The sequence below is a fragment of the Cavenderia fasciculata genome, assembly GCF_000203815.1.
Source record: "Cavenderia fasciculata unplaced genomic scaffold Scf_EU5ZYIE01EUG8B-5, whole genome shotgun sequence".
Classification (NCBI taxonomy): domain Eukaryota; phylum Evosea; class Eumycetozoa; order Acytosteliales; family Cavenderiaceae; genus Cavenderia; species Cavenderia fasciculata.
Genome location: NW_004457642.1, coordinates 109778 through 128816, shown reverse-complemented (window position 1 = coordinate 128816; position 19039 = coordinate 109778). Strand labels below are relative to the sequence as shown.

The following is a 19039-nucleotide window of genomic DNA, read 5'->3' as shown; positions in this document are numbered from 1 at the left end:
ATTTATTAATTTTAATGAGGAATTAAATGATCCAAGACAATTTGATCAACTTTTCCTTGAGCCATTACCTCTTCTTCGTCGTCTGAGGCAACTTCATTCATTGCTTTTTCAACGTGTTGAAGAACATCGTCTAGGACATCACCCGAGGCTGCTTGGGCTGCCTCAACAGCTTGTAAAACAATCATTGAACTTTCAAGACCGGTACTATGTGGTGCTCCAACCAAGAGTGCAGTACTGTGTGGTGCTCCAACTATAAGTCCTGTGCTATGTGGGGCTCCTACCAATAGACCAGTTACACTATTTGGTGCTCCAACAATTAAATCTGGCGGAAGATGTAAATGCAAGTCACTATGGAAATGACCATGATGGATAATCTCTTCTTCTTCAACTATATGTAATGATTGATCATGATGTTGTTGTTGTTGTTGTTGGTCTTGATGATGTTGATCGACCATCTCGTGGTGATGGTGTTGGTGGTGATGATCAATGTGTTCAACGTGCTCAGAATGTCCTTCCATCTCTTGGTGCATATGATGATGATGGTGGTGATGATCGACATGACCTTGCATTTGTTGTTCCATATATTCTTGTTGAACTTGGTGATATTGGTCGCTTTGCAATAGAATAATCTCCTCTTCTTCTTGATCCTGATGATCTTGTTGTTGGTGATGTTGATGTTGATGATGATGAGAATAATGTCCATCTTGTTGGATTTCCGCCGTTGAATGGTGCAAATCTGCCGTTGAATGATGCAAATCTGCCGTTGAATGGTGTAAAGCTGCTGTTGAATGATGCAAGTCTTCTGTTGAATGGTGCAAGTGGTCTGTTGATTGATGAATATGCTCTTGATGATGATGGTGTGATTCTTGGTCTTGATGATGGTGGTGTGATTCTTGATCTTGATGATGATGCTCCATATGCATATGGTGATGATGGTGCTCGTGTTCGTGACCATGGTGTTCGTGGACATGACCATGTTCCTCTTGATGTTGTTGGTGTTGCTCATAAGTTTCCATACCTCCTTGTTCATGGTATTGTTCCATATGTTGATGTTGATGTTGTTCATCCACTTGCATATGGTGATGATGGTGTTCGTGTTCATGACCATGACCATGATCCTCATGTTGTTGTTGTTGTTGGTGATCATATGTCTCAATAACTTGTTCATGGTATTGATGTTGATGTTGATGCTCCATATGTTGGTCGTGTTGTTGTTGTCCCTCTTCCAAGTGTTGTTGATGATGATGATGTTGTTGGTGATCATGTTGGTGAATCTCATCGATTTGCATACCATGTTGATGTTCTTGTTGGATAACCTCTGGCTCCATATGTTGATGTTCTTGTTCGACATGTTGTTGTTGTTGTTGTTGGTGATGATGATGTTGTTGTTGTTGTTGGTCTTGAGGAATAGAGTGAGAATGGTGGTGGTCGTCTTGAGTCAAATTATTGAAACTAACTTCAACAACAATTTCATGGAATTGTTGTGGTGTGTCCTCTTGATGTTGTTGTGTTTGTTGTTGTTGGTGTTGTTGTTGTTGTTGTTGTGGAGAAACGACTGATTGGATAGGTTGGATGGGCTTGGGGACGTCTTTATGTACATGGGATGTGAAAGGTATAGAAATGGACTGATGATGATGGTGATGGTGGAACCCAAACTGCGAACGCAGCGGTGTGCTCGTGGGAGGAACAGCTGGGTTGGCAGGCGACAGACCAATAGGTGAGTCGGTCGAGATAATGAGACCGGCAGCTTGGATCTGTTGATAGGCCTGTTGATCGATCATCTGTTGTGGGGCAGGCTGGATATTAGATGTAGAGCCATTAAGACCTGGCATATTCGAGCTCTTGGAACGTTTAGTTGCACGTCTAATAGGTGTATTCCCATTAATACCTCCAACAATACCTCCCACACCACCTCCCATACCACCTCCCATACCACTTCCTACTCCTACTCCTCCTACTCCTGGTACTCCACCGACTTGACCTCCCTGTGCTCCTCCTCTAGGTGCTGGGGGACCCTTTGGACGACGAGAAAGGGTGATATTATTTCTCTTCATCATCTGTGAGATGTAGGATGGAGTCAAGTCAATATTATAAGTCTCCAAGATATATTGTTGGATGTTGACACTACTCATGTCAATGACTGGAGCTGGATGCATAGCATTTTGGACACCAATCAAAGCATGTTGTATACCTTGTTGAATGACACCATCTTGATTTTGAATGACTGGTGCATTTGTAAAACTTATACCTCCATAATCTTCTTCTTCATCTTGCATCATATTATTATTATTATTATTATTATTATTATTATTATTATTATTATTATTATTATCACCACTAAAATCCATCATTTGAGTGTCTGTCTTGGTCAAATCTGGATGGGGTGGTGGTGGTGGAGTAGAAGTAGTGGAAGTGGAAGTGGTTGAAGTGGTTGAAGTTGTCAATATACATGTAGTGCTAGTGGTATGAATATCCTCCAAAACCATAGGATCGACAGGTATTGAAGTAGCAGAGGTAACTGGTGAGATGGAATTGGTCATGGAAATAATTGGACTTGTTGCCAAAGATGGTACTGGAGTTGTATTTTCACTATTTCCAATGATTAATTCTGGTTCTTCATTAGCAATAGTAGTTGTAGAGGTAGTGGTTGTAGTAGAAAGGATTGGTAAACTAGCAGTACTAGTTGTAGTTGTAATTAAATCATTATTATTATTATTATTTTCCTCTTGGATTTGTTTTTCTGTTGATTCGTCGGTTGGTGTTATAGTTGGTGTTGTAGTTGCTGTTGTTGTCGGTTCTTGTTGGTGTTGTTCTTTGTTATCATTCTTTGATTTTGATTTACTATTCTTTTTCTTACTATTTACATCTTTATCTTTACTTTTTACATCTTCTTGTTTTTCTTGCTCCTCCTCCTCCTCCTTTTTTACAGATACCTTGTCACTACCCTTTTTCTTTTTTCCTCCACTACTACTACTACTAGTACTAGTAGTTTCCTTTTCCTTTTCCTTTTCCTTTTCCTCTTCTTTTTCTTTCTCTTTCTCTTTCTCTTTTTCAAGTTCCTTTTTCTTCTCCTTTTCTTTTTTCTTTTTCTTTTTTTCTTTTTCTCTTTCTTTTTCTTTCTCTTTTTCCTTTCTCTCCTTTTCCTTTTCTTTTCCTTTTCTTTTTCTTTTCTCCTTTTCTTTTTCCTTTTTCTCCTTTTCCTTTTTCTCTTTGGCTTCTCTTTCTTTGGTTTCTTTGTCTTTTTCCTTGTTGGTTGATTCTTTGTCCTTTTTGTCCTTGTCTTTGGACACGACTACTGCTACTTCTTTCTCTTTGGTCTTGTCGTCAGCAACTACCGTATCTTTAGTAGTTGTAGTAGAGGATGTAGAGGTTGTTGTAGTTGTAGATGTATCCGTATCCTTGGTTAAAGCCAATTCCAATTTGTTGTTGTTGTTATTTTCTTGATCTCCAAGTTGTTTTGAAGGTGTTTGTAATTGTTGTTGTTGTTGTTGTTGTTGTTGTTCATCTGGATCATTTGTTAACAAGATGATATCTTCTTCGTTGATATTTGGATCTTCTTCTTGAGTTGATTCAGTATCATCTTCATCATCGTCGTCATCGTCATAGTCATAATCGTCACCACCGATTGTGATAGAGTCATCGATAGTCAATCCTCCGGCAGTAGTAGTAGTGTCAGAGGTGCTAGTACCACCACCACTGCTACCATCACCAGTTTTAGCGGCCGACTTCTTTTTGGATGAAGTCTTTCGAAGGGCAGGATGATTCTCTAGTGATGGAATGTGGACACCCTTGGTATTGGAAATCCACTGCAAAACATTGTATTCAATGTCGGCGTTGATCTTTCTCTTTCTTCCCTGTTTTTTGGCACGACTCTTGATCGAGTCTTGGTCCATCGGTTTCTTGGCCCATCTTCTAATAGTCGTTTCATTGATACTATATTTACGGGCCACTTGGGAGATGGCTGCTCCTTCCCTAACCTCTTTTAATACCTTGAGTGAAAGTTCTGCTCCTTTTGTCATCTTCTTCTTTTTCTTTTAATTTAAAAGCTACAAATAAAAGTAAACACACATTTTGTAACAAAAGAAAAAAGTGGGAATAATATCCAAATGATTAGTACATCATATCATATCATAGTATAGTATAGTAGGTATAGTATATATATAGTTTGATTGATCAAATATATATCTATTATGAAGTGTATGATAATTCCTTTTTTTGTCTTTGTCTTGTCCTCACAAAACATGAACCTCGGTTTCCCTTTTTTTTTTTTTTTAAATGTCTCGTTTTAATTTAAAAATTACCTTTTTGAGAGCTAGCTTGCTAATAGTATGTGATCGGTTGAGTGTATAGTAGTACTATAGTGATAAAAGGAGCGTGCTACAATGTGGTGTTCTAATACTCTCTAGCAAGAGGGGTGACAGAGTGATAGAGATAGAGATAATAGAAGCGCTAGTATCTGTAGCAAGAGAGCTGAGAGAAAAAAAAAAAGCCCGGGCTTGAAATAAACGAAAAAGACGAGCGATTCATTTTTTTTTATTTTTTTCATTTTTTTTTTTTCACCTAATCCCTCTCTTTTCTTTTTGTCCCATCCCACGCACCATCGCAAAAAACAACCTTGTGTGACAACGAGAGGAATTCCACACCACTCTTTTTGTCATTTTTTTTTTAGTAATAGCCAAGGCCTTCACAAAGTTATTTTTTGAATGAGAATGAAAGAGATGAATATTATAAAATAAACTTGTTGATATTATATTATTATTATTATTATATTATTTATAATATCTTTTTTTTAAAATACACCAAAAAATGTCTTAAGTATGAGCAACACACCAACCATACTTAACAATTTTAAAAATAAGTTTTTTTTTTTTTGTTTTAAAGATTGACAACAATGACAAAACAAAAAATGGATACAGATGATGGATATCCAAAATTGTTGTAATACAAAGAATAGATTGATTTTAATACCACCCTACCTTATCCTTCCTTCTTTCCACCTACTATCTTTTACTATTACCAACAATATATATATGTATATTTGATGTCACCATAATAAATCATATCATATCAACCAACATTATATGACTCATATATATGATATATATATGTCAATTGAAATTTGGTGTCAATGGAAATGTATAAAAGGAAACTGGAAATTGAATTTTAAATATATCAAAATCAAATTTAATTATAAATATATATATAATTTAAAAGTTTATAGACTAAATCTAACAAAAATGAAAGCTATCTTTGCCTTGTGTGTTATGTTACTTGCCTTGTCAGTTGCTGCTGCTCAACATCACAATGATATTACCATTAACCATAGAATGGTTGGATCATGGACTGATTCTGCCACTGGCCAATGTTTCTCCCAATTCGAAGTAACCATTACCAACGCTTGCAATAGTGCCCGTGTCTGCTCACTCTGCATTGGAACTGATGCCACCTGTCGTCTCCGTGACAACAACTCTATCTGGAATGTCGTACGTGCCCACAATGGTGATATTACTCTTCCAGCCAACCAAACCATCAATGCCGGTGCCTCATACACCTTTGGTTACATTGTCCACGGTACTGTTGCCCCAACTCTCTGTGTCAAGTCTGTCTCTTTCTGTTAAACAACAACATTTTTTTTTAAAATAAACCTTATTCCAAAATACAAAAAATATTTGGAATAAATATATTTAACTCAATCAATCACCTTTTTCCCAAGTTACTTTCTTCTTTTTTGAGTATCTATCTATGATCATTGATTCCAATTCCATCTTGAATATAATTATAGAATTATAGTTTGACCATTTTTTAATCTATTAAGAATTAATTGAGGAGATGGAAAATTAATTAATTGGTAATGATGAGGAGTGGAGAATCTCTGAAAATAATTTCAAAAGATTGTATTAGATCAATATAAAGAATATGTATATTGGGCTAGATTATACAAAAATATCTCCATTCAATATTATTAATATATTTATATAATAGTTATATTGATGATGAATTGACAATTGTCTAAATATAAATAGACCTTTAACCAACTAGTTTTAAAATCATTAAATATCAATAATAATAATTCTTAACAAACTATTAAAACCTACTCTGCTCTACTTTAAAAAATGAAATTTATCTTTGCCTTGTGTGTTATGTTACTTGCCTTGTCTGTCGCTGCTGCTCAACATCACAGTGATATTACCATTAACCATAAATTGATTGGTACCTTTACCGATTCAAAGACTGGTGAATGTTTCTCTCAATTTGATGTAACTATTACCAATCATTGTAATAGTGCTCGTGTCTGCTCTGTCTGTATTGGTACTGATGCCACTTGTCGTCTCCGTGATAACAATGCCATCTGGAATGTTGTCCGTCTTGCCAATGGTGATATTACTCTTCCAGCCGGTCAAACCATCAACCTCAACTCTTCATACACTTTTGGTTACATTGTCCATGGTACCGCTGTCCCAACACTCTGTGTCAAATCTGTTTCATTCTGTTAAACCTTTTTAACAACATAACCAAAAAAATAATAAATAAACTTGATTTATCCAAAAATATTTCCAGTCCTTGTTCTTCTTCTTCTTTTTCTTTCTTCTTCTTATTATATACTACTTGTTTATATAATTATATATATGTATGGTGTGTACTAATTGTTTATTTTTTAATCATCCTTTTTTTGATTCTTTGATTTAGTACCTTGAGCCTTTTCCAATTCCTTTTGAAGTCTTTCGTACTCTTTGGTGGTGTTTTCAGCTTGTTGTTTCATAGCCTTAAAGTCCTTTTCTTGCTTGCGAAGACCTTTGAGTTCGTCTTCGAGTTGCTTGTTGGATTTGACGAGACGTTCGACCTCGGTGGTGTTGTTTTGGGCCTGCTTCATGGCGACGGTGCTCTTGGTCTCCATCGAGGTGAGCTCGACGATGATGCTTTGCGAACGGTAGATGAGGAAGTAGAGGAACATGGTGAATCCAGTGAGATAGATGTTACGTTGGTATCTAAAGAGACGCACGTACAAACTATTGTCGACGATCTTGTTGTCCTTGCGCATCTCATGGATCTGCTTGTCAGTGTTGAGAGAGTTCATGATGGCGTCGGCAAACAAACCAACCAAGATCACAAACACGACTCTAAACACAATCTTTGAGGTGTGACCAGCCCAGAGGTTGCTCACCTTGGCAAACACTGACTTTTTGCTTGCCATTGAGATGGGCAACACTGCAAGAATGCATATCACCATCTCTAAAATAAGTAAAATAAATACTGCTACGTTTAATATCTCCATTCTATATCTATATTATTATTATTATTATTATTATATGTACAAAAAATAAACTAACTAATAAACTAACTAAACTTGTTCATGTGACTACACTATAAGATGTGAACATCAAAACCTTCTTCTTTTTTTTTTTAATTTATTTTTTATTAATTTAATTTTGTGTGTAGCTCAGATCTCCTCCTCTTCCTTTCAAGAATGAATCATTCACCTAAATTGAAAACGTGACGAAGCAGAGAGAGATTATTTTAAATTATCTTTGTGCGTTTCTAACTTAGAAAACCCAAGTACAACAAATATTCTTTTATTTATTTATTTAACTTTGTTTGTTTGTTAGAGAGAAACAGACAGATGACGATGGATAGATGGACAGATGGATAGAAGATGTTTGTGTGTGGTTTAATGAGTTTCAACCTCTGATTTCCACAAGACACTATTCTTACCATCCTTTAAGATTAAGAGACCGGTATCTTCAAAGTCAAGATGGTATGGTCCTTGACCACTGTCATGGGTATGACTTGACCAATGTGACTTTCTATGCTTGTCATATAAAACAAGATTCTATAATAATAATCAAAAAATGGAATTAAAGTATTAGCAAAGATTGTTTACTAGTAGTGTCATTCTAGATATATCTATCTATATCTTACACCATCATCTTGTTGAATGAATCTGTATGGACCAGTTCCTTTGTGATGGGTGTGAGTAGCGAATACTGCATTCTGAGGTGTATGATCTTGACCTCTATACACTACAAAATTCTATATAATTTTGGAACATATGTTAATAATAATAATCAAGACACAATATTGTAGATAGAGATAGTACATACACCATCCTCTTGTAGAATAGCTGTAAATTGACCATTTTCAGTCACCAACTTATTATTTGGGTCATTGGAATAGATAGAATCGTTTTGAGTTAGGATATGCTTTGACATTATTGTATTATCTTTGTTGGTTAATTAAGAATAATTGGGAATGGAACATGGTATTATTATATAGCAATATGTATTATTCTTTATTTGGAAATACCAAATAATAAATAATAAATAATATTAATATTATTCAAAACAAAAAAAAACAAAAGAGTTGCCCAATCAAGATGAATTTTATAGTAAACTCTTTTCAAACATTAATGAATTTCCAATATCATTATAATATATATGAATATTATGTCTTTTTTAAGACACTTTCTTATAGATTACATATCTTGGTACGAAATGTACCTAGATCTCTTTTCTTTGATCTAAATTGCGGCAAAAAAAAGGTGACCGTTTGGATGATTTTGTTAAAAATATTGGAAAGGTTGAAATAAATTAAATATTTAATTTAAATTGATGGTGACGATGAAGATGAAGATGATGGTTGGAACCACCCTTTAAATAATCTCAGTACTCATCAATCGATCTTTACCATCATCACAACAATAATTTGTTAAAATACTACTACTATCTCTTTCAACAATAATAATATAAATATAAATATATAAATAATAATTAAATCATGTTATTTGTTTCAATAATGAAAGATACAGTACCAATTGTTGGATTATGGTCATTGTCATTGGTGGTCATTCTCAGTTTAACGACATCAATATTAATCTATTTAAAACAACATACCCACTCCAACAAAATAGAACCATCCAAAGATGAACATCCACCAAAATCATACCAGAAACTTGGAAACTCCAAACATCACCCATACGTAAAGTTACTTCATTAATCAACAAGACCAAAGCCAAAGCCAAGCCAACTCAAAAATTAGAGTCTAACATGACACCAGTCATAGCCTAGTCATCACCCAAATTTCAGATGGAAAGAACATGTGGTGGTACCGTACCCCAAAAATATATAGTGTAAATTAAAACAAATAATAATAATGTGATGGATGTGGATGGTCTTTTCTCTTCTCTCAATATAATTAGATAAATTAAATGAGAGACAGACCAACACAACAACAACAACAATAAAACAAACAAATTTTTTCAACAACTCGGCTGCTCAGTATTCACCCCTTCATTTCCACACATCTTACGCAATCGTTTTTTTTCTATTATTATATCTTCTATCTAACTGTACTATACTACTACTACTACTACTACGCATACATTCATTCATTATCTTTCTAGTTTGATAAAATAATCAATCAGATAGAGAGTAGAGAGAGATATATTATATTATATTTAAATACACCTCATTCATCCGTCTCGCTCTTTGTCTTGTATTTATTTAATTTAAAATTTTAAAAAAACAAACAAAAAAATTCAAAGATATTGGTTTCTTGGTTGTTCACTTCAAATCGGTTTTCTTTCTTTCTTTCTATTATCGTTCAACAAGATATACATATATTATTTATATATATATATATTATTAGTACTATTATTTTTTATAAATCTTCACAACATCATCCATCATAATTTGTTAATCTATAAACTAATTATATAATATTTGTTGTTGTTGTTAGTTTTATAAAAGATATCTTTTGAAATTCTCAAAACACATTGTACGTCGTCATACAGTTAATCGGATTATACGTAATCCTTACGTCGTTTATAGTGGTGGCATCCTTTTTTAATATTGGACAGATAAAGGCATTCTTTAAGAAACTAGTAACATCATCCTCCTCCTCGAGAAGAGACCAAGACGAAGAATTCGAACAAGATAGTTACTCTATCAAATCAGCAGTGGCATCACAAAATAAACAGAAAAAAAGATCTTTCGGTATGCAATAATGAATATAGAATAGAATGTAATAGAATAGATCGAAAGAAATAAGACATTAATATCTTTCTTTTTCTTTCTTTCTCTTTATCTTTTTCTTTTTCTTTTTTTCTTTTTCTTTTTATTTATATATATTAGATATGGCAAATCATAACCCGGAACAATTAAATAGAATTTTATCAGAAGATGCTCAAGATGACATTGATGAAGATCCACAAAATGAAGTAATGGATTATCAACCAATTGAAGAGGATGTAAAAGGAATGTGTATTGAATGTACCGATCAACCTGCAACCATTCATTGTGATCAATGTAATGATGATCTTTGTGAAGTTTGTGGTTATGTAAGAATAGAAAAGAAAAAAGAAGAAAGAAGAAATAAGAAGTACTGTGTGAATATTAACAAATATATATATATTTGTAATCTTTATCTATCTATGTTAGTCATTACACAGAAGAGGTGGAAGAAAGAATCATACTTTTATAGATTTATCATCCAATACACCAATTGCAATGACTACAACTGGTGCAGCTAGACCATTCTCAAAGCTTGGTAACTCTGCTGGTGGTAGTACAGCTCCATTAAATATTAATGGAGGATCTTCTGGTTCTGCAGGAGAAGTTGATCAAAGAAAGGTACAAAAGTTATCATCGTCTACCAGTTCATCGTCATCATCTACATCTTCTCGTTCTTCAATTGGATTAGGTGTATTGGGAGGATCGGTCAATAGATTACACAACTTTGAAAGTAGGGATCCATTGAATCTTGGTGCTAGTGCCACCAACACCCTCAGTCCATTTGAAAAGAAACAATTATTTGATTTCAATCAAAACAACAACAATCAACATCATAGCTTCCAAGAATTAAATCCAAGATATAAAGATGAAGATGAAGAAGAAGATGATGATGAAGAAGATGATAGATATAATAATGATAAGAATAATAATGGAGGATATAAACAATTGGGAGGTGAATGGTTTTCAGAACGTTCAAAATATATTCCAATTCGTTTAGATATGCAAGAAAGAAATATATTACGTCTATTGGAAGCTTCATTACATGTATCCGAATATACTGATAAGGTTGACATTGCCGTAAACAATAGAGCACGTAGAATCAATGAACAATTACGTCAAATTTGTGCTATTCTTTGTGGTTTATTAGTTGCCAGGTATGTAAACAAACAAAATAACAATATTAATATATATATATATATATATTTATAACTATTTATATTAACATTCTATTTTCCTTTTCTATTTTCTAGTGACTTTAAAAAAGGACAAGAATTGGTAGAAAAGAAAGAGTTTTCAGAAAATGAAGAATTTTTCCAAAGAGTATTTGAAATTGGTAGAAGACACAAGATTATGAATCCATCAAAGATGAGATCAGAGTATGGAAAGATGATTCATTTGCTTCAAGATTCATCCAACGCTGATGTTAGAAATGCGTTGGGATTGGATATGGTGACCGAGTTGAAAACGGTTCATGTAGTATTGGAGCGTTGCGGTGGTTTGGAGATGTTGAACGATCCAGAGATGGAGACTGCCACTCGCGAGATTTTGCCAGACGGCAAGGACAGATACCAAATCCAAGGTGAGATTAAACGCAAGGAGCGTGCCATCAAGAACCTCTCCAACCGTTACCAATCGGCCACATTGCACAAGGATGTCATTGAACAATGCATCTATTCCATCGGAGACAACCATACCTTTTTAAGAGAGAATCGTGATAGTGTAAAGACAATGATGAAGTACTTGAAGCAGTCGTTTAATCCCAATGCCGAGGAACAGGGCTTCTCATTGGCCATTATGCCCGGACAAGAGGGTGCACGTCTACGTCACTCTCACAGACAACAATACATGTATGTCTACCAATCACTTGTACTCTGGAAAAAGATCCTCCACGACATGTTCCGTTTGTGGTATCTTGCCGAACAAGATCTCTTGCATGGCAGTTCGTACCAACTCAAAAACACTGGTCAGGGTTTGAACCGTGTGCAACAGGCACGTAAGATCAATGGTGCCATGAACCGTATCCTCTCAGACACCCAAGCCAAGCTCGGCGAGCACTGGATTGGCTCGTCAGTCATCCATCTCGGTGACAATAATGTACCAAATGCTCTGACATTTATCGACAAGTACACACAAATCTCGCGTATCCTCAACCCCATTGTCATCACCATCCAGTACATTCCCAAGATCAAGGATCCACATCTCTGCCAATACATTCGTTCATCGTTTGGTGGTCCAAACAGTCTCATCAAGCTCATCTTGACTGATTTCTTCCGTCACGCTTTCGACGGTAGTGGTGCCGATAACTTTTTCGATGCCGGTTCTTGTATCGATGGTCGTCTTACCAGTGCTTGGAATTGGTGTAGTAAAATTGAAAAGAAATCTTATTATCCTGTTTTCCTTTTAGCTGGTTTCTCTGGTTTTGATGGTAGTTTTAATTAAAAGGTAAAATAAATAAAAATAAATAAATAAAGTAAAAAGTAAAAAAAAAGCTTATATAATATTATTATTTCTATTTATAAGAATCTTTTAAAAAAAGATTTAATTGTTTATTTTTTAATTGTAATAAATTATCATTGCCAATTAATAATGAAATCAATTTAATTGGATCAATTCTATATGGATTATTATCATCACCTTGATAGAATCCTAATTTTGATATATATTCTATTATTCCTCTATCTATTCCACCTCCAATCTTTATATTAATATTATCTTTTACATTTTTAATTTCATATTCATAATTCCATTTTTGATTCCAAACAATCGAATCAGATGAATTATTATTATTATTATTATTATTATTATTATTATTATTATTATTATTATTATTATTATCTTTTCTTTTAAATAATGATTTAAATTTAAATGATTCCTTTTCTTTTTCCTTTTTGTTGTCATTGGATTCATTATAAAATAAACTATATTGAAATCCATTAAAATATGATTTTGTAATATGTATAGTTTGTTTTGATATTGTTGTTGTTGTATTATCATTACCAAATAATGATAATTGTAGATGATTTGGTAATTGATATTGTAATTGTATTGGTGTCATTGGACCATAATTATTCTCCATTCTAATATCTTCACATGATTGTAATAAATCTCTTATTAATTGTGCTATCATTTGATTTGTTACAAGTAATTGTGTTGATTGATTTAATCCATTATCACCATCATCACCATCATCATTGTTGTTGTTATTGATTAAAGTATTTAAATTTAATAATCTTTGATGATCATATTTTAGACGATCTTTGAATGATTCATTGTCACCCAAGAAACCATCAAAAGAACGTACTCTCCATGTATCAGGATCACTTGTATTATCTTCAATCTTTCTTGACCTTCTTTCTATTTCTTCTATCGTTAATCCATTGATTCCATTTAATTCTTCTATCTCTTTAATTGTCATCATCATCATCGCGATCATACAAAGATTACAACATTCGTTGGCAAGTAATGAACCAATAAAAATCTAAAGGTTACAAACTCATTCATTATTATTAAAATATGTTTCTTACATTTTTAACTAAAGTTGCCAAACCTACAACTAGTTTAAATCAGTTGGTTTCGTTTTCAACAACATTCAACTATCGTCAAAGTAGTAGTAGTAGTAGTAGTAGTAATAATAGATATAACTTTAAAATGGAAGAAGTTAAATTAGTTAAAGCAACATGGGAACAATTTAAAAAGTCTACCTATGACAACTATGAAGCATGGGGAAGTAAATTAACTGTTGAACAATATTGGAATAGAGAAGCTGATTCAAAAGAGTTTGCTCAAAATCATAGACCTTGGGTATTATTAAATAAAGGTAAGAAGCGATAGATATAATACTCTATCAATACAATTTACTTATCTCTCTTCTATTTTTTAGACGAAGAAATTGTAGCAAGTTGTGAAACCTATGAATATGATTCATTTTATTGTAATCTTGAATCTGATCAACCAGATATTCAATATGCTACAAGTCAAGGAATTGCAAGTGTATTTGTTGAACAAAAGTATAGAGGAAAAGGATATGCAGCGTCGTTGATGAAACATTTAAATGCTCAAGTCAAGAATGAAGGTTCGATGATGACCGATCTCTATAGTGACATTGAACCAAAGGTCTATGAAAAGTGTGGATGGCATATACACCCTGCCAACACTTTTATCATAGACTCTGAGATCACTATGAAAATTGATTCCGATATCACCTATAAACCAGTCACTATTGATACAATCGATACTGTATCTGATTGGATCATTAAAAATAATGATTTATATATTAAAGAAAAATGGTTTGAAACAAAGTCTGAACAACAACAACAACAACAAAATGATACTACTTCTTCTACTTCATCCTCTGCTTCTCCAATTAAATATATTTATGGTAAATTAATGAAAAAGAATCATATAATGTGGCATATTAAACAAGTTCAAACCTATGCCAATGCATTGGATACTAAACCATACCCAGAAACATTTGGATGTGTTGCCAACCAACCAGGTAATGGTGGTTATATCATTTGGTCACATGATATTAGAGATGATTGTCTCAATATCTTGTCGGTTGCTGCAGATAATCAAGTCGTATTTTATACTCTTTTGGAAAAGGCATTGGAAGAAGCACGTACCTATAAATTCAAACATGTTATGTTTTGGGTAAACGATTGGTCTAAATTTCGATCTGAATGGTTGACCAATATTGGTATTGAAATCTCTGTACGTGAAGGTTCAGTACCAATGGTATGTTCATTTGTTAAACAAGGTGATCAAGAAAAGGTTGATACTTCATCATCTGGTAAATGGATTAATATTGAAAAGTTTGGTTGGATTTAAAAAATAGAAAAAAGAAAATTAAATAATAAATAGAAAGCAAATGTATGTTTATTACATTAATTTAAAGAAACTACTACGACTTCTTCTTTTACTTTTAGATACCAGGAACATTACAAGATGGATAACCATAACTCCATTCAATGGTACCAAAACATTGATCACATCTATCACCAACAAAATTGTTACGACATTGACATTGACCAGAACAATAAGTGTATGGTGGATTATTACATTCCCAATCATAGAAACAGGTTTCTGGGTTTCCATTGGCGAGTAATTTGACACATTGTGGATTTCCATCGACCCAACGGACACGGCCATCACAAGTGCTGCAGGTTGCACCTGTGAATCCAGGGGCACAAGCACAACTGCCAGATGCCGATGGTGAATGTTCACTGTAGAGGGTTGTGACGATGGGATGGTTGCCTTGGATAGATGCACTCTTGAATACATTGTCATCGGTTTGATAGTAGACATATTGTTGGGCGGCATCGACCACCATCGATTGAATCTTGTCACTCACGAGGAATCGGAGTTGTGACAAATCACCGGAAATGGGTACAGTCCAAATACCAGAATAGGTTGGGCTATAGACACGACGACCTCCAAAATAGAAATGAGTAGACGATACATGGAAGGCTGAAATTTCATCTGGAAATACCATAAATGAAACCAAATTGGCAGCTGTACAATTGACACAATTAATTGAACCCTTGAAGATGGTAGTGCTGACAGATTCCTCTCCATATTGCATAGATGCAAGATACAAATCATTACCAACCACACCCAAGAATCTACATTGTTGTCCACGATACATGGTAATCGGTGCAATAAAACGATCTTCAATGACCTTTGGAATTAAATTGTATCTATTTACATCAAACTCGCAAACAAATGTTCTTGAATTAATTTCATCAAATAATAATCCAAGATTAAATCCTCTTGTATACCAAATTCCCTCTAAAGAAATAGAAAAAAGGTAAATATTAATATTTAATTATTATAATTATTTAATTCTTTTTTTATATTTACCTAAAGTTTTAGTAGTAGGATTATAAGGACCAACGGCAGGAGCCATTCTTTGAGCAGCAGAGATCCAAGCAACATTTGATTTTGTTAACCAAGCATTTAACATGTAAGCAAAACTATAGCCAGAACCTTGTTCAATATCCGAGAGGATTGGGAACTTTGATGAAATGGAACCACCAGTTTTGGGCATTTGAACGATATGAGTTGCTCCTACTGGCCCATTAGAGCCATTAAACTTCCCCATAAAGATTAATTGACCAGACTCTTCATCGAAACCAATGCCTCTATACACATTTAGTTTACTTTGACAAATTGAAAATGGTGCATTTCCACATTGCCAATTCTCTTGACAATCTCCTTTACCTAAACCTTGGAAAAGTTGGAATAAAGCCAAAATGGCTAAAATATATAAATATTTAAACATAATAAATAATTTAACTGTGATAATTATTAATTGAATGAAATAATTATTAATAATTAAATAGAGAGAGATCAACTCTATGAATTTATATGTTTGTCTTTTTTTGAAAGAAGAATTTTCTTTTAATTTATTTATTTTTAATTTAATTTAAATTTGGAACAGACGAACGTTATCCGTAATTGGAACAAGTGATTGTATGCCATACATTAACCACATCAACTCATTATGTGTTTGACATCAACTAACATACAATATGATTGGATTAGGGTTTTGAGTGGTTTTTTTTTAAATTGCAACAACACTGTCTTGTGGCAAACTCAAACTATTCACCCCCAACACACATAAAATGGAATGGCATAATGGTAATAAATTGGAATAGAAAGAGAGTCAACTTAAATATTGATATAACAAGTAATAACACAACAATATTTCACCACAATTTGTACCCACTACTTCGATGATTGCAACAATCAAACCTACCAATCATTTTTTTATGACATGCTTTTAATTGATTGTGTTTTTTTACAATGGTTTTTATTTAATGTTTTGATTTTTTTGAAATATTAAAAGTTTGTTTTAATTGTTCATAAACACCAAAAGTAATGGCATGAGAAGGAATTGATTTCATAAAATTTGGAATGATACCTCTATAGAGACCTTTGAAACCTTCCTTTTTGACTGTTTTTGAGAGACCATCAAAGAGACCAGAGTAGATCTCTGGGTTGATTGGGGTACCTTGAGTGACAATACGAGTTTTGATTACATGGAATGGGTAACCAACCATTTGACCACATACCGATGAGACGGATGCACATGCCAACAAGGCGGTGCTAGATGGGTATGCAGTTCCTGTTCTTTTGATGATTTCATGTTTGAGACCTTCATAGACTGTCATGTTGATACCTGCATGAGGTATGGTAGAGAAGATGGATGCACCCAATCCTCTGTAAAAGACACGTAGACCACCGGTTTGATAGGTTTGTTTGAAACAATCGACAATACCACTATAGGCACCAGTATGAGCAGCAGAAAGACGAGTTCTAACAACCTCTAATGGAAAGAGAGAGGTATGACTAATGACACCGGCCGAAGCACCAGAAATAAATCTTTGTTGACTAGTCAATTCAGAGTCACTTTCGGCAAACAATCTCTTGATGGCTTCAAAAGAACCAAATTTGATGGCACTTTCTGGCGACACTTTGAGAACGTTGGCCAAATTACCTCTAAACATACCTCTGAAGCCACCATCGGCAAAAACTTGTCTAAAAACCTCTGGAATGGACTTGTTGGAACCATGGTTGATTTGACAGGTAATCTTTACACGTTCGATTGGTGCGGTGGCAGTTCTAGAGACAACACCTGCGATGGCACCAGCACCCATATAGGTCATGGTAGCACGAATCGAATCCATCACCGATCCAGTTGCACTCAAGTTTTTAGCAGCCTCTGCAACGACAGTGATGGGTGGTGGAATGAAACCTCCACCATCACCTCCACCATCCAAAATTTGACTGTCCTTCCAAAATGCAACCAATGCCGACAAATTGGAACTTGGCAATAATACCAACAATTCTCTCCATTCATTAAAATCTATTCTATTGTCCTTGTTTGAATCGATACGATGAAACAATCTAACCAACTCTTGATCAGAATACAACTTTAATCCAAGCTTATTAATTGATTGTTCAATCTCTTGAAAGTCCAACGTACCAGATTTATCTGTATCCAATTCATTAAATATTTTTTTTAATGATATTAAATTTCTTTCAATATAATGTGTAAATTCCTAAAAAGAAAATAAATAGAAAATAAATAAAAAGAAAAGAAAAGAAAGAAAAGAAGAGAAATGTATATATTGCTTACAGGTAGAGTAACTTGACCATCATGATTTTCATCAGCAAATTGAAGGAATTGATCTATGCTTGCATCAGTAGATGGGATCTTTAATTTGAAGAAACCATCTTTTATTTCTTGTTTGGTTAATTTGCCATCACCATTGATATCCAATGATTTGAATAAATTGGTAATAAATGTTCTATCATCAATTGATGGTGGAGATGAAGGTGGTGCCATAACTTTTTACTTTTACTACTATTATTATACTTTTATTATTATACTTTCTATATAAACTAATATACAACAAATTATAATGACTATAAATACAACAAGAGATAAAGATAAAAGAATAAAAGAAGGTTTAAAAAGTGACTTTTTGTATCGATGTGGGAGTGGCTCTTTGTAGTACTTTTTTTGCCCCAATTATAAAAAAAAATATCCTGCTTGCACAGAATTGGGTGGGTTTTTGATTTTTGCGGGATCGAATGGTTTGTGAAGTTCGTTCTACACATATCTATCTCAACACATATTTATTTTTAATATACCATTCGATCATATTATACAATGTGATTTCGAGCCTTAATAAAATAGTTTTTTGTGTTATTCTCATGTAGGACTATTTTCCAATTCATTTTTTCTTTGAAACGGCGTGACGTCAAAGATAAAGAGAATTAATTATTAATATTATTTACATTACTCTGTAATTAACCCATAAATAATCAATTATTACTAAACTCTTTCCTTTAAGTATTTACATGTTCATAAAGCAATATTGCCTGGAGACAGCATCCATAATGCCATTGAGTTTTCTTATTTCTGGACTTGTTCCTTGCTCGTACTGGTAGCTCTGCTCGTTCAAAGGGTTTTGTTTGTGTGACATTTTTTTTTTTGAAGAAACATATTTAATATTAAGAAAACA

General features: G+C 33.7%; 10 protein-coding genes across 10 annotated transcripts; 4 read left to right on the top strand and 6 right to left on the bottom strand.

Annotated features, from left to right (window-relative positions):
• Positions 1-11: 11 nt before the first annotated feature.
• On the bottom strand, positions 12-4658 carry DFA_09517 (uncharacterized protein; the record flags this gene model as incomplete). The annotated part of the gene is made up of 3 exons (XM_004352121.1): positions 12-4031; positions 4302-4355; positions 4644-4658. The coding sequence occupies 3 exons, from the start codon at positions 4656-4658 to the stop codon at positions 12-14; spliced, it is 4089 nt and encodes a 1362-aa protein (XP_004352173.1).
• Positions 4659-5105: 447 nt separating this feature from the next.
• Positions 5106-5618, top strand: DFA_09516 (uncharacterized protein; the record flags this gene model as incomplete). Its single annotated transcript, XM_004352120.1, has 2 exons — positions 5106-5136; positions 5215-5618. The coding sequence occupies 2 exons, from the start codon at positions 5106-5108 to the stop codon at positions 5616-5618; spliced, it is 435 nt and encodes a 144-aa protein (XP_004352172.1).
• A 495-nt stretch (positions 5619-6113) lies between these two features.
• On the top strand, positions 6114-6494 carry DFA_09515 (uncharacterized protein; the record flags this gene model as incomplete). The annotated part of the gene is made up of 1 exon (XM_004352119.1): positions 6114-6494. One exon carries the CDS (start codon positions 6114-6116, stop codon positions 6492-6494), a length of 381 nt encoding a protein of 126 aa, XP_004352171.1.
• Positions 6495-6655: 161 nt separating this feature from the next.
• DFA_09514 (BCAP29/BCAP31 family protein) lies at positions 6656-8207 on the bottom strand (the record flags this gene model as incomplete). Its single annotated transcript, XM_004352118.1, has 4 exons — positions 6656-7230; positions 7711-7828; positions 7918-8028; positions 8100-8207. The coding sequence occupies 4 exons, from the start codon at positions 8205-8207 to the stop codon at positions 6656-6658; spliced, it is 912 nt and encodes a 303-aa protein (XP_004352170.1).
• A 440-nt stretch (positions 8208-8647) lies between these two features.
• DFA_09513 (uncharacterized protein) lies at positions 8648-9386 on the bottom strand (the record flags this gene model as incomplete). The annotated part of the gene is made up of 3 exons (XM_004352117.1): positions 8648-8723; positions 8889-9021; positions 9353-9386. 3 exons carry the CDS (start codon positions 9384-9386, stop codon positions 8648-8650), a joined length of 243 nt encoding a protein of 80 aa, XP_004352169.1.
• A 743-nt stretch (positions 9387-10129) lies between these two features.
• DFA_09512 (uncharacterized protein) lies at positions 10130-12446 on the top strand (the record flags this gene model as incomplete). The annotated part of the gene is made up of 3 exons (XM_004352116.1): positions 10130-10333; positions 10434-11161; positions 11258-12446. 3 exons carry the CDS (start codon positions 10130-10132, stop codon positions 12444-12446), a joined length of 2121 nt encoding a protein of 706 aa, XP_004352168.1.
• A 70-nt stretch (positions 12447-12516) lies between these two features.
• Positions 12517-13422, bottom strand: DFA_09511 (uncharacterized protein; the record flags this gene model as incomplete). Its single annotated transcript, XM_004352115.1, has 1 exon — positions 12517-13422. The coding sequence occupies one exon, from the start codon at positions 13420-13422 to the stop codon at positions 12517-12519; it is 906 nt and encodes a 301-aa protein (XP_004352167.1).
• Positions 13423-13520: 98 nt separating this feature from the next.
• DFA_09510 (uncharacterized protein) lies at positions 13521-14834 on the top strand (the record flags this gene model as incomplete). The annotated part of the gene is made up of 2 exons (XM_004352114.1): positions 13521-13824; positions 13888-14834. The coding sequence occupies 2 exons, from the start codon at positions 13521-13523 to the stop codon at positions 14832-14834; spliced, it is 1251 nt and encodes a 416-aa protein (XP_004352166.1).
• Positions 14835-14928: 94 nt separating this feature from the next.
• On the bottom strand, positions 14929-16771 carry sigL-2 (EGF-like domain-containing protein; the record flags this gene model as incomplete). Its single annotated transcript, XM_004352113.1, has 3 exons — positions 14929-15794; positions 15867-16262; positions 16765-16771. The coding sequence occupies 3 exons, from the start codon at positions 16769-16771 to the stop codon at positions 14929-14931; spliced, it is 1269 nt and encodes a 422-aa protein (XP_004352165.1).
• Positions 16772-16822: 51 nt separating this feature from the next.
• mcfC (EF-hand domain-containing protein) lies at positions 16823-19000 on the bottom strand (the record flags this gene model as incomplete). The annotated part of the gene is made up of 5 exons (XM_004352112.1): positions 16823-18070; positions 18148-18359; positions 18388-18413; positions 18666-18698; positions 18876-19000. The coding sequence occupies 5 exons, from the start codon at positions 18998-19000 to the stop codon at positions 16823-16825; spliced, it is 1644 nt and encodes a 547-aa protein (XP_004352164.1).
• Between the last annotated feature and the right edge of the window lie 39 nt (positions 19001-19039).